The 13,182-nt window shown below is 40.3% G+C and overlaps 1 protein-coding gene across 6 annotated transcripts in view; it reads left to right on the top strand.

Moving 5' to 3' along the window:
* ACOT12 (acyl-CoA thioesterase 12) overlaps positions 1–2,655 on the top strand; it is a 66,290-nt gene extending 63,635 nt beyond the window's left edge. For 5 of the 6 annotated variants that reach the window (XM_003899882.4, XM_009208704.3, XM_009208706.3 and 2 more), the window contains 2 exons: positions 1,718–1,844; positions 2,113–2,655. In XM_003899882.4, coding sequence (XP_003899931.2) covers positions 1,718–1,844; positions 2,113–2,262 — 277 coding nt within the window. In that variant the 3' untranslated portion in view covers positions 2,263–2,655. Of the gene's footprint in view, positions 1–421; positions 1,137–1,717; positions 1,845–2,112 lie in introns of those variants that run through there. The other variant, XM_009208708.4, reaches the window with a different exon arrangement.
* The last annotated feature ends 10,527 nt before the right edge of the window (positions 2,656–13,182 follow it).

The following is a 13,182-nucleotide window of genomic DNA, read 5'->3' as shown; positions in this document are numbered from 1 at the left end:
ATCACGAGGTCGGGAGATCGAGACCATCCTGGCTAACACGGTGAAACCCCATCTCTACTAAAAATACAAAAAATTAGCTGGGCATGGTGGCGGGCGCCTGTAGTCCCAGCTACTTGGGAGGCTGAGGCAGGAGAATGGCGTGAACCCGGGAGGCGGAGCTTGCAGTGAGCTGAGATGGTGCCACTGCACTCCAGCCTGGGCGACAGAGCTAGACTCCGTCTCAAAAAAAAAAAAAAAAAAAAAAGTTGATGTGAAAATAAGTAAGTCTGTGTAGATATTTCTGCTCTTGAATTATGTTCATTTGAATTATACCTAGATGAATCTTTAGCTCTTATTGTAAAAATTAACTGTCATCTATTAAGTGCCAGCTATTTGCAAAGTACAATGCAAGAATCCTAAAGTAGTTCCTTTTCCTATGTAGATGTAAAACTGGTATTCAGTAAACCTTCGAAACATCCCATGATTAGTAAAAATGCAGTGAAAGCCAAATAAGACACCGGGAATTGGTTTAGAATTCAGCAAGGCTTGACTGTGCTAGACATCCACCATGGCTGGCTGTCAGCCGGCCTGTCGATCAGAGGACCCAGACATGGTTTTTCCATGTACACTGAACTGCTCAAAGCATGGCAGCTAGCTTCTAAGAGGAAGTGTCCCAAATAATCCCACACACATGTGAGTATTAACAGATGTTCAGTGTCATATCATTTATTATGTCAAAAGATATTAGAAACAAATGGAAAATCCATCTTATAAATTATGGTAGATCCATACTGCAAAGTATTGTACCATCATTAAAAAGGATGAAGCAGCTATAATGGGACTGATAGAGAAACACCTCCAAAGATTTATTGCTAGATGAAAAATCAAATTGTAGTCGATATTTGTAAAATGATATTTATGTAAAAAATTTTGTGTGCATTTGCTTATATAAATGTCATTCTTATACATTTATTTTTATACAATAAAGTGTTAAGAGTGGTCACTTCTAGGGTGGAGTATAGCATGGGAGTGCAATTGGACTGGAGGAAGATTTTTATTTTGTAGCCTACAGGGTTCTCTATTATTGAGACTTTTTCTTTTAACAACGATGGGTATTGTTTTTATTATTATTATTATTATTTTAGATGGTGTTTTGCTCTTGTTGCCCAGGCTGGAGTGGAATGGCACAATCTCAGCTCACTGCAACCTCTGTCTCCCGGGTTCAAACGATTCTCCTGCCTCAGCCTCCCAAGTAGCTGGGATTACAGGCATGCGCCACCATGCTCAGCTAATTTTATATTTTTAGTAGAGATGGGATTTCTCCATGTTGGTCAGGCTGGTCTCGAACTCCCAACCTCAGGTAATCTGCCGGCCTCAGCCTCCCAAAGTGCTGGGATTACAGGCATGAGCCACTGCGCCCGGCCTGTTTTTTAATTTAAAAAGGAAAAGAGGCTGAAATTACAACCCTGTAGGGCACAATAAAACTGCAGTTGGTGGTTGACTCCAGCTTCATGGAGTTACACAAAGCATTGTATATGCAATTCTAAGGCAGAAAACACTATTTCCTACCTTGAATGTAGCCTAGAGAGTGTTTTCTGATGAGACCACTCCTCTAGAAGATCTGGGCCTTCATAGTTTCACTTCTACCTGTATAAATAAGTTGGGTTAACTATAGGGATTTATTTTCTAACAACTATTCTTTATTTCTCACAAGAGCTTAGAAAATGTCTTCTTTCAGTAACACTTACACAGTGGCAGTGAAGTCGGTCATTTTGCCGTCAGTGCCCCCGTCTCCACAGTACATCAGAAGTGAAATCATATGTGCCGGATTTCTCATCCATGCTATTGACAGCAGCTCATGCATTGTAAGTTTGATGAAACGTCTGTGATTAATTGGCTCTGCCAGATAGAGAAAAATCTCTTAATTTACCCAATGTCCTAATTAATTGTAATCTTGTAATTTGTGTCCACACTATGGGAATCCTAAGGTCATCCTTTCAGATCATCTATTCCAGATGGTACCCCAGAAGATTAGGGTCTTAGTCTCCCCTACACCAGCAAGACTCAGATCCTTGCTTGAAAAAGCTCCAAGTCAATAAGAAATTAAAATATTGTACTTTCTTTTTGAAACAGGTATCTTACTTTAACCATATTTCTGCTAGCATCCTTCCTTACTTTGCTGGAAATCTTGGTGGCTGGTCGAAATCCATTGAAGAAACAGCAGCCTCTTGTATACAGTTCTTAGAGAATCCTCCTGATGATGGGTTTATAAGCACGTTTTAAATGGTCAACTTTCAATTACCGGTAATTTAATTTCCCACTTTTAATTCCAGACACCCTTAGCCCTGACATTTGTCAAGCTTTTGGGCCACAAAATAATTAATATAAGCCTAAGCAAAATGCAGTGAAAAAGTTAAAAAATAAAATGCATCTTAAGTCAAATACCAGTGATTTGGATTAGCATTAAAAGAGCTTTAAAATTCTGTTTTAAGTCATCTGTGGCTCTGCCTCTTCCAGGGGCACAGATAGTGGAAAATTGCCTGTATGCAATACTATGTGTTCTATAAAATGGCATGAATTTAGTTTAAATTATCATAAACATTTTTAGGTTACAGAGTGAAACGTGTGTTCTGTGTGAAATTCCAAAAAAAAAAATTATAAAATCTAAAATGATGATTTGCTAAGTTGACTCGTTGATTAATGTATGGCATTCTTCCTTGTGCAGCAGGTATCTATATGTCAGGAGCGTTTGACAAGATGTATTACATAGTCTAGAGATTTAAATTGGGGAGACATTAAAACGTAATGGAATCCAATCAATTTTAGTAATAAGAACAACTTTACTAGTGTCATTTAACATATATTCCAGGTGGCTGACCAATTTAGTATCTATTGCTCTATATACACACACAAGGTACCTGCAAAATGTAATATTACAGAGAAAGAGAATATTGACTGAGATCTCTTTCATAACCATTACATTAGCACTTTATTCTGTAGACTTCAATTCATTATTCTCCTCTGTCTGTGATTTGTCTTAACTCATGAGACAAGCCAGAATATAGCCTCCTCTAAAGGACACGTTTTAAAAGTTGAAGAGTCTCCATTATTGGTGGGCACACTTAACAGGTTAGATGCATCCTGCTGTTAGTTTGCTAAAGTTCTACCTCTGCTCCCCCTACCCACCCTCACCCATCTCTTCACACAAGGTAAGCCTGGCTATAATTATTTGTATTTTTTCTGTGCCAGCAAGTTTTCATTTACATGAACTTTGGACTGTTCTGCAATTTTATACGTTAACATTTATATACATAAGAAGAGTGGATATGTGGATTAAAATAATTACATATTATATTACAGAAGTAGGAATGGTTTTGAGAATATTTTACATTTTGGAAAAGTCAACAAAATTAGTAATGAAGAGGTTATGTTAAACTAAAATTTCAGACCTCACCTACAATTGAGACACTTTCCAAATGCCGTCTGCCTAGCCTGTCTTTGTGTTTACATTTTTTGAAATGTTTTCCTGAATAGTAATGGAAACATTGTGAAGTTAAAGTAGAGTGATGATAGCTGGATCACTCTGAGACATAAAGATGTCGCCCACTCTAATTTACAACACAGGCATAGTCTATTCCTGCATTACCCAATATGTGTCATTAAATAGCACTAGCCACATGTGCTATTTAATTAAAATTAAATAAATTTCAAAAATAAATTCTCCCACCATACTAGCCCCAATTCAAGTATTATTAGTCACCTGTGGTTAGTGGCTATCATATTGGACTATACAGATATAGAATATTTCCATAATCACAGAAGATTCTTTAGATAGTGCTGTGCTATTCAGGTTATCCCAGTCTTAACAATAATGCAGACAGGTCCTGTTTTCCCATTTTCACCTATCTTAATGCCAAACAATCCCTTCTACCCCCCCCCCCTTTTTTTTTTTTTTAATATATTTCACTTTTATGTTTCTGAACAAAAACACAGGACTCATCCACCTGGCTCTTTCTTGGATCATTTGGCATATCCTGAATTGAAGAGCTCATTTTCAGGACCACTGGACTTTAGAGATGCTAAATGAGCATGGCAAGAAGATAAGATAGCAATGCATTTAGGCTCTCCTTAGGGCATTTCCAAAAGTTTGAAATCTATTGTCTGAAACAATGACGAAATTAACTAAGGTGTTCCAGTTGTAAAATTTAGTAACAGCTCTTAAGTTTGCATTTTCTTTTTTATTAGGAATATGCTCACTCTTTCATTCATTCAGATATTTACTGAGAACTTACTTTGTGCTAGACACATCTTAGGCACTGCGGGTTCAGCAAGAAACAGAAGCATACTCTGTTCACATCATAAATAAAATTGATATAGAATATTAGAAGATACGTTATAAGGAAAAATTAAGCAGGGTAAAGATGAAGAGTGCTGGGGAAGGGTTGGGGGGGGTGGTGGTTGATATTTTCAGTAGGGTGGTCTACGTAGGCTTCCTTGAGGGACATTTAAGCAAAAGCCTGCAGGCAGAGAGGGAGTGAGCTGAGGATCTCTGGACGCAGCATGCTTCCTACCGAAGGACTAACCAGCGCAAAGTCCCTAAGCAGGGAGTGTTTCTGGCACAGTGTAGGAAAGAAAAGAACCTGGTGAGACTTCAACAGAGCGAGAGAAAATTAAAGACAGCTGAATTAAAGATCATCTTCCCCTACTCTCTTTGATGTCCAGGCTTTAAGCAAACGCGTTTGCTCTAAGGGTAAGCAGCTAAGTTAGTTCATCAGCAGTCAGCCCCCTGGAGACTCAGGACAGAGGAAACCTAAAAAAATGTAGTCACACTGATTTTTTTTTCCTTTGGAGTGTCAAAGAATCCTTAAGGGATACTCAAAATTTCATGCTGTTTTTTGATGGTAAGGGTTTTCAAGTGCTTCTAACAGGACGGAAAGCTTTTTGATTAAGAAAGGAAACTCAGCCGGCTGCGGTGGCTCATGCCTGTAATCCCAGCACTTCGGGAGGCCGAGGCGGGTAGATCACCTGAGGTCAGGAGTTTGAGACCAGCCTGACCAACATGGTGAAACCCCGTCTCTACTGAAAATACAAAAATTCGCTGGATGTGGTGGTGCCCACCTGTAATCCCAGCTACTCAGGAAGCTGAGGCAGGAGAATTGCTTGAACCTGGGAGGCGAAGTTTGTAGTTTGCAGAGATTGTGCCACTGCACTCCAGCCTGGGCAACAGAGCGAGACTCTGTCTCAACAAAAGAAAAAGGAAGCTCATTCCTATTCTTCCTAGTGTCAATGCAATCTAGTTATTAATCTGCATTCAGTTTCTCTATTATGTTTGTTTTAGGAAAAAAATCCAGTGAAAAAAATGGGAAAATGGATCAGAATATAGTTTACCCTGTACTCAAACATCTTTAGGAAATGATCAATTTTAATAAATAATGGAAATAAACCAGTATATATGTGTGTATGTGTATATATATATATACACACACACAAACACACACATGCACACACACATATATATAATCATGTGGTTTTGTTTATATTTCTTATTAAACATTTCAGAAATAAGCTTGGACATTTTTACTGGTATAGTTATAAGGATAGTCTTGAAAATATATGTTGATACTATCATATTTGGGATTAAGTTTAAAAAAGAAAATATATGTTGAAAAATACATATAAAGGAATAAGTCTTGTGGTTTAGAGTAAATTATTAAAATAAGAACTATTAAGTTTGTTCATAATTTATTTCCCCTTTCCAAAGTATTAAAACTATGGGGACAGGCAGCTCCCCATGAGCCCTGGGTGGTCTTGCACATTCTTGCTGAGTGTGCCAGGCCACGGGACTCATCTGTCTCCCAATTCTGAGCAATTTCTGTAGCTAGTCCCATAGACAACTAAGTAGGTCAAGGTGACCACAGCATGACTTCAGTGTAACTGCTCACTCTCTGGGCAGAGGAGGCCTGGCTTGTTTGCTGCCTGCTACAGTGCTTGCTACTTGCTCAAAAAGTTATGGGCCTTTGGTTCCTCAGCTGTGACACAAGCCCAATGTGTCTGCAGCATTCACTATGCCCATCTTGTCACCTCTGTGGGACTTGGAGGGAAAGGAAAGCAACACAGATATGCTAATACTTACGCTGCTTGCTGTGTCATGAGTAATACAGTCCTTCATCTCTGAACCAAAAGTCTTGTGTCTTTTGTCAACATCCACAAAACAATAAGAGATTAACTGAGAGTCTTAAGACTCTCGGCCAGGCGCAGTGGCTCACGCATGTAATCCCAGCACTTTGGGAGGGCGAGGCAGGCAGATCACCTGAGGTGGGGAGCTTGAGACCAGCCTGACCAACATGGAGAAACCCCATCTCTACTAAAAATACAAAATTAGCCAGACGTGCTGGCACGCACCTGTAATCCCAGCTACTCAGGAGGCTGAGGCAGAAGAATGCTTGAACCCAGGAGGTGGAGGTTGCAATGAGCTGAGATCGCACCAATGCACTCCAGCCTGGCAACAGGGTGAGACTCCATCTCAAAAAAAAAGAATCTCAGGGCCAGGTGTACAGTGGCTCATGCCTATAGTCCCAGCACTTTTGGAGGCTGAGGCACAAGGATCACTTGAGCCCAGTTCGAGACCGGCCTGGGCAACATAGCAAGACTCCATCTCTATGAAAAATGAAAAAGTCAACCAGGCATGGTGGTGCATGCGTGTAGTCCCAGCCACTTGGGAGGCTGAGGTGGGAGGATTGCTTGAGCCCCGGAGTCATGGCTGCAGTGAGCCATGATCATGCCACTACACTCCAGCCTGGGAGACAGAGTGAGACACTGTGAAACACTGTCTCTAAAAAGAAAAAGCAAGACTCTCAAACCCTTCACAGTTATTGACAGTAAACCATCTCCAGATTCAAAAGTCAGAGAAATCTGATATTAAAAATGCCTTTCTCATTTTACACCTGCAAAGATGAAGCACCCTATAAAAATTGCATACCTGATACCACCTTTCACATCCAATTTAGTGATATTTTGGGGATATTGAAAATAGATTAGAAAAAAAGTATTTTTATCACTGGACACAATTCATTCCTGCTCTACATACCCTCCTTGTTTCCTTGTCCGGCTTAGATTCTGTGGCCCATCGTTATAATCACTCCCTGGAAGACACTGCGCCTCTGTCCTTCCATTCAGCTTCTCTGACAAAAACCCCAACTGTGGCTAAATTAACTATTCATAATACTTCATTCCTGCACAGAGCAGGTGGAAATTGTGTACTGGTCTCACTTTAAGTTCATGACCACAGATTTTAAAAGGGTGCTTAGGACGCTGGTAATTCTACTCCATTTCCCCGGATGTTTGCTATTTCACACTGACTCCTCTTCCCTCAAGCTTCTCATGTCTCTTACCCTGACTCAGGTCGTGAACTTCAAAAAGTATTCATCGAGAAAATATAAACCATCAGGCAGGAGTCTTCTCCTATTCCCATCCATGCACCTTTCACCTCTTTGCCTTTTCCCATCCACGCACCTTTCACCTCCTATTATAATGGATGAAATAGCTCTACCCCTAGCAGAGAACAATTTCTCTCACCTTCTCCAGGACTCCCCTCCATCAGTTCTCTTTTCTCTCTGCTTCAGGAGTTTCTTTACCTCCATCGGATTAATTTCCACAACCACTGGTATCTCTTATAACAAAATAAAATGATATGTTTTCTGGATGCATTTCCTAAATCCCACCCCATCTCTATTCCAGTGGTCTATAGAGGTGGTCGTCACACCTTTATTTTATTTTCCTGACTATACTCCCATCTGCACTACTCCACAATATTTCTGTTATCAGGATCAACTATGTCTTTTCTATTGCCAAATCTAATGGCCCTGTTCTTGACTTACTTAGTCTCTGAGCAGCCTTCAGTGAAGTTGACTCCTTGCTTCTTTTTGCAACATTTTCTCTTCTTGACTTCCATGACGTCACACTCTTAGAATCCCTCCTACGTCACTAATTCCATTTTTAAAGCCTTTTCTTGTGGTTCTTCCTCTTCCATCAGACCTCTCAAAATTAGGTTACCCTAGGGCTCTGGCCTTGGCCTCTTCTCCTCTATGTCTGTTCCTCAGTGGGTCTAAACCAGTATCTGGGTTTTAAAAGCCATCTATTTACCAGGAATTCCCACATCTATATCTCCAGGCTTAATTTCTCCTGAACTTCATACTTGTATATTTAAGTACTTATTTGATATTTCCATTAGAACAATAATCATCTCGAAGTCAATATTTCCAAAACAGACCACCCAATTCTGCCACCTTTTCCTCCACAGATTCACTTGCCTTCAGCAAACTCTATTGGCTCTTTGTCAAAAGTACAACCAGAACCTTACTACTTCTTATCAACTTTACCACTAAAGCCCTAATCCAAAACACTATCTTCTCTCATCTGGTTTACAACCTATCTTCCCTGCCTGGCACAGTGGCTCACGCATGTAATCCCAGCACTTTAGGGGGCCAAGGCGGGTGGATTACCTGAGGTCAAGAGTTCAAGACCAGGCTGGCCAACATGGTGAAACCTCGTCTCTACTAAAAAACAAAAATTAGCTGGGCTTGGTGGCACATACCTGTAATCCCAGCTGCTTGGGAGGCTGAGCCAGAAGAATTGCTTGAGCCCAACCTCCCAGGAGACGGAGGTTGCAGTGAGCTGAGATAGTGCCATTGCACCCCAGCCTGGCCAACAGAGCGAGACTCTGTCTCAAAAATATATATATATATACATACATATATATATATATGTATATATATATATAAAACCTATCTTCCCATTTCCCTTTTTTGCTCCTCTCTTCATTCTACTTTCAACCCAGTACCTGATCATGTCACATTTCTCCTCAAAACCCATTAACAATTTTGCATATCACAGAGTAAGAGCCACAGTCTCATAATCGTCTATAAGGGTCTGTGTGGTACATTAGGTGACTATTCAGAACTATTCATTCTGTCACCTTTCATTCATGAATGGAGTATACTTTCCTACTTCTTGTCACTTGACCATGTGACACATCAATGGAATGTTAGCAGACATGCAACCAAAAGCTTTAAAGGTATTTTTGCAACGGACTTTCCTTCTTGCATCTCTGCCACTGTCATGAGAAAAACATGCCAAGATTAGTCTGATGGTCCCAGGAAAGGGAAGAGAGACACGTGGAACAGAGCTGCTTCATCTGAGCCCAGCTTAGTTCAGCCCAACCCAAACTGAACTGCAGATGGATGTGGACAAGCCCAACTAGGTTTTGCAGGGCTGTGTAGGCACGCCCAGCCTAGATCTCTGACCCACAGACATGAACTAAATAAATGGTTATTCTTGTATGCTTTTGAGATTCTGTGATTGTTACTTAGCAGAAACTGATAGAGCCTACAGGATCTGAGCTTTGTTGACTATACAATCTTTTACTAGATTTTCCTTCATTCTTTTCCAACCATATTGGTCTCTTTGCTGTTTTGTTTTTTTGGTGTTTTTTGTTTTTTGTTTTTCTTTTTGCTATACCAGGCATGCTCCTTCCTCAGTATAATTGCATTTATCTATTCCCTCACCTGAGGATACCCAAGATGATACGCTTTGGCTGTGTCCCCACCCAAATCTCACCTTGAATTGTAAGCCCTATAATCCCCACGTGTCAAAGGCAGGACCAGGTGGAGGAGGTAATTGAATCATGGGGCGGATTCTCCTGTGCTGTTCTCATGAAAGTGAGTGAGTCTCACGAGATCTGATCGTTTTATAAGCATCTGGCATTTCACCTGCTGCTACCCACTCCATCCTGCCACCCTGTGAAGAAGGTGCCTGCTTCTCCTTTTCCTTCCACCATGATTTTAAGTTTCCTGCGGCCTCCTCAGCTATGCAGAACTGTGAGTAATTAAACCTCTTTCCTTTACAAATTACTCTCTCAGGTATTTCTTCATAGCAGTACTGGGAGAATGGACTTACTCCCTCACCTCCTTTTGGTCTATCCTCAAAGCCTATCTTATAAAAGAGGCCTTTCCTAAGCCCCTTATTTAAAATCAACCCCCCACCCCAAATTCCCTTTTTCTGTTTAATTCTTATTATCTAACATATATCTTTTTTTTTTTTTTTTTTTTTTTTTTTTTTGAGACAGTTTCCCTCTTGTTGCCCAGGCTGGAGTGCAATGGTGCCATCTTGGCTCACTGCAATTTTTGCCTTCTGGTTTCAAGCAATTCTCCCGCCTCAGCCTCCTGAGTAGCTGGGACTATAGGCTATAGCACCCACCTGGCATTGTCTTTCATCTTTAAGTATAGTTCAGTGAGCATACAATTCTAAGTTGAAAATTATTATCTCTAAGCATATTAAAGATATTATACAGTGTTTCCTGGCTTTCACTGTTACTGTGACAGAGAATATTGTTCTTCTTTGTAGGTAATATATTTTCTCTCAGAATGCTTTAAAATAATCTGCTTATTTTATGGTTCCGCAATACACTGTAATGCCTAATTGTGTATTTCTTCTTATTTAACCTTCTCAGGATATATTGAGTTTCCTGAAAGGAAAAAGAAAAGCCTCAATGATTTTGAGAAATTCTTGGCCATTTAAAAAAATATTGCCTCTTTCCCATTCTATTATAAATTTGTGAGGCCTTCTCATTCTGTCCTCAATGTCTGTTAACCTCTTTTCACATATATCGATCTCAGCATCTCTCTGTGGTATATTTGAATTTCTTTAGATTTATCTTCCAGTTCAGTGTTCAGTGTTCTGTTCACCTTTTTTTTTTTTTTTTTTTTTTTTGAGACAGAGTCTTGCTTTGTTGCCCAGGCTGGAGTGCGTTGGCACATTCTCTACACAGCGCAACATTTGCCTCCCAGGTTCAAGCAATTCTTGTGCCTGAGCCTCCCAGGTAGCTGGGACTACAGGCATACACCACCATGCCCAGCTAATATTTTGCATTTTAGTAGGGACAGGGTTTCACCATGTTGCCCAAGCTGGTCTTGAACTCCTGAGCTTAGGCAATCCACCCACCTCAGCCCCACCAAAGTGCTAGGATTACAGGCGTGAGCCACTGCACCTGGACCACTTTATCATTTTTTTGACCTAAAATTAAAATTTCAATTTCAATTATATATTTCAATTCTAGAAGTTTCTATTGGTTACTTTTTAAGTCTGGTAGATTTTTGGTTTTTTGTTGTTTTTTTTTTTAAACAATCTCCTGTTCCTTGCCCAAGTTTTCCACTTTTAAAATTTCTTTAAATATATGAATGGCTATGGTCTGAATGTTATATCTTCCCCAAATTCATGTGTTGAAATCCTAAACCCCAAAGTGATACTATTAAAATACAGCATTTGAGAGGTGATTTGGTCATGAGGGCTGAGCCCTTGTCAATGAGATTGGTGCCCTTACAAAAGAGGCCCAAAGGAGTTTGTCCCTTCTACCATGTGAGGACACAGCAAGAAGGCATTATCTTTTTTTTTTTTTTTTTTTTGAGACAAGGTCTTGCTCTGTGTCTGTCATCCAGACTGGAGTACAGTGGTGCCGTCTCAGCTTACTGCAGCCTTGACCTACCAGGCTCAAGGAATCTTTTCTCCCCAGCTTCCCAAATAGCTGGGACTACAGGCACAAGCCACCAAGTTCAGCTAAATTTTGTATTTTTTGTAGAGACAGGGTTTTGCCATGTTGCCTAGGCGGGTCTTGAGCTGTTGGGTTCAAGCAATCCACCCAACTGGGCCTCCCAAAGTGCTAGGATTACAGGCGTGAGCCACCTTGCCCAGCCAAGAAGGCACTATCTATTGAACCAGAGAGCTGGCCTTCACAGACACTGAATCTGTTGGCACCTTGATCTTGGACATTTTAGTCTCCAGAACTGTAAGAAATAAAAATTTCTGTTGTTTATAAGCCATCTGGTTTAGTTTGTAGTATTTGGTTATAGTGGCCCAAACAAAACAAAACACAAAGCATACTTGTTTATATTTTGTCTAATAATTCCCAAACCTGAAATGTTTGCAGGACTGATTTCACTATTCGTTGCTGCTGCTGGTTCTTATTTATGATATCATATTTTCTTGTGTTTTTGTGATTTTATTATGAAGTCTGGTCCCTTGAATTTTGTGTGAATTCTTTGAGACCTAGGTTGTGGTCGAGGGCTGCCAGAAAGGATTGTGATGATTCTGCCAGTTGCCGGCAGATTTTTTAATGAAGATCTCAAGTTGAGGTCAATTTGACCATATAAGCAGTATGAATTAAGACTGAAAACTCAGGTGATAGTGGACAGTTTTTTCCCCTGCCACCCAATGCCGAAGTGGAGACAGGCAATAAGTTTTCTTCCTGTCTTCTTTAGGGCAAGCTTATTTCTTGTTCACTCTTACACTGAGGATAGTATAGCTCTTTGGTCTCTGCTTTATGCAAAGGTCTTCAGCCATACCGCCCATGGTACGTAGGCCCTTGACTTTATTTTCTGTCCCCAGGAAGCTCAAAGTTTTTAGGATTCAGCAGACACCCTCAGCTTCAGCACTGGATTGTCTTCTGAAGCGCCTGCATTCACTTAATATTTGGCCTCTGTAGGTTCTGTACACTCTTATAAACTCAGTTATGCTTTTAAGGAGATTGAAAAATAAGTGTATTCCACGTTTTGGGGGTATATTTTCAGTGGTAAGACAAATTGGAGGTTCACCTTCCTGCCTGAAACAAAATTTATGTCCATTTCTCTCTATATATATTCGCATTCACCGCCCTAGTCTAAGACACTATCATTTCTCACTACAATAGCTTCCTAATTTCTCTCTCTGTGTTTACTCTTGTACTCCTACAATTTATTCTCCATATAGCAGCCAGAATATTTTTTTTTTTAAAGGCTTGTCACCAGCATGTCACTTCCTAGCTTAAAACTTTCCAATGAGGAGAGTAGGAAAATCTTTAAATAAAGAAAGTAGGTTCATGGTTGCTTAAGGTAGGGTGGGCGGGGTGTTTGTGAGCACTGGGGATAGAAAGGATGAATGACTGCTAATAGGTATGGGTTTCTTCCTTTTTTTTTTTTTTTTTTCGAGACAGAGTTTTGCTCTCTTTGCCCAGGCTGGAGTGCAATGGCGCCCTCACAGCTTACCGCAACCTCCACCTCCCAGGTTCAAGTGATTCTCCTGTCTCAGCCTCCTGAGTAGCTGGGACTACAGGCATGTGCCACCATGCCCAGCTAATTTTGTATTTTTAGTAGAGATGGGATTTCTCCATGTTGA

This window comes from Papio anubis, chromosome 5 (genome assembly GCF_008728515.1).
Source record: "Papio anubis isolate 15944 chromosome 5, Panubis1.0, whole genome shotgun sequence".
NCBI classification, from domain to species: domain Eukaryota; kingdom Metazoa; phylum Chordata; class Mammalia; order Primates; family Cercopithecidae; genus Papio; species Papio anubis.
The sequence above is the reverse complement of the archived record's forward strand: the minus strand, read 5'-3'. Positions and strand labels throughout refer to the sequence as shown.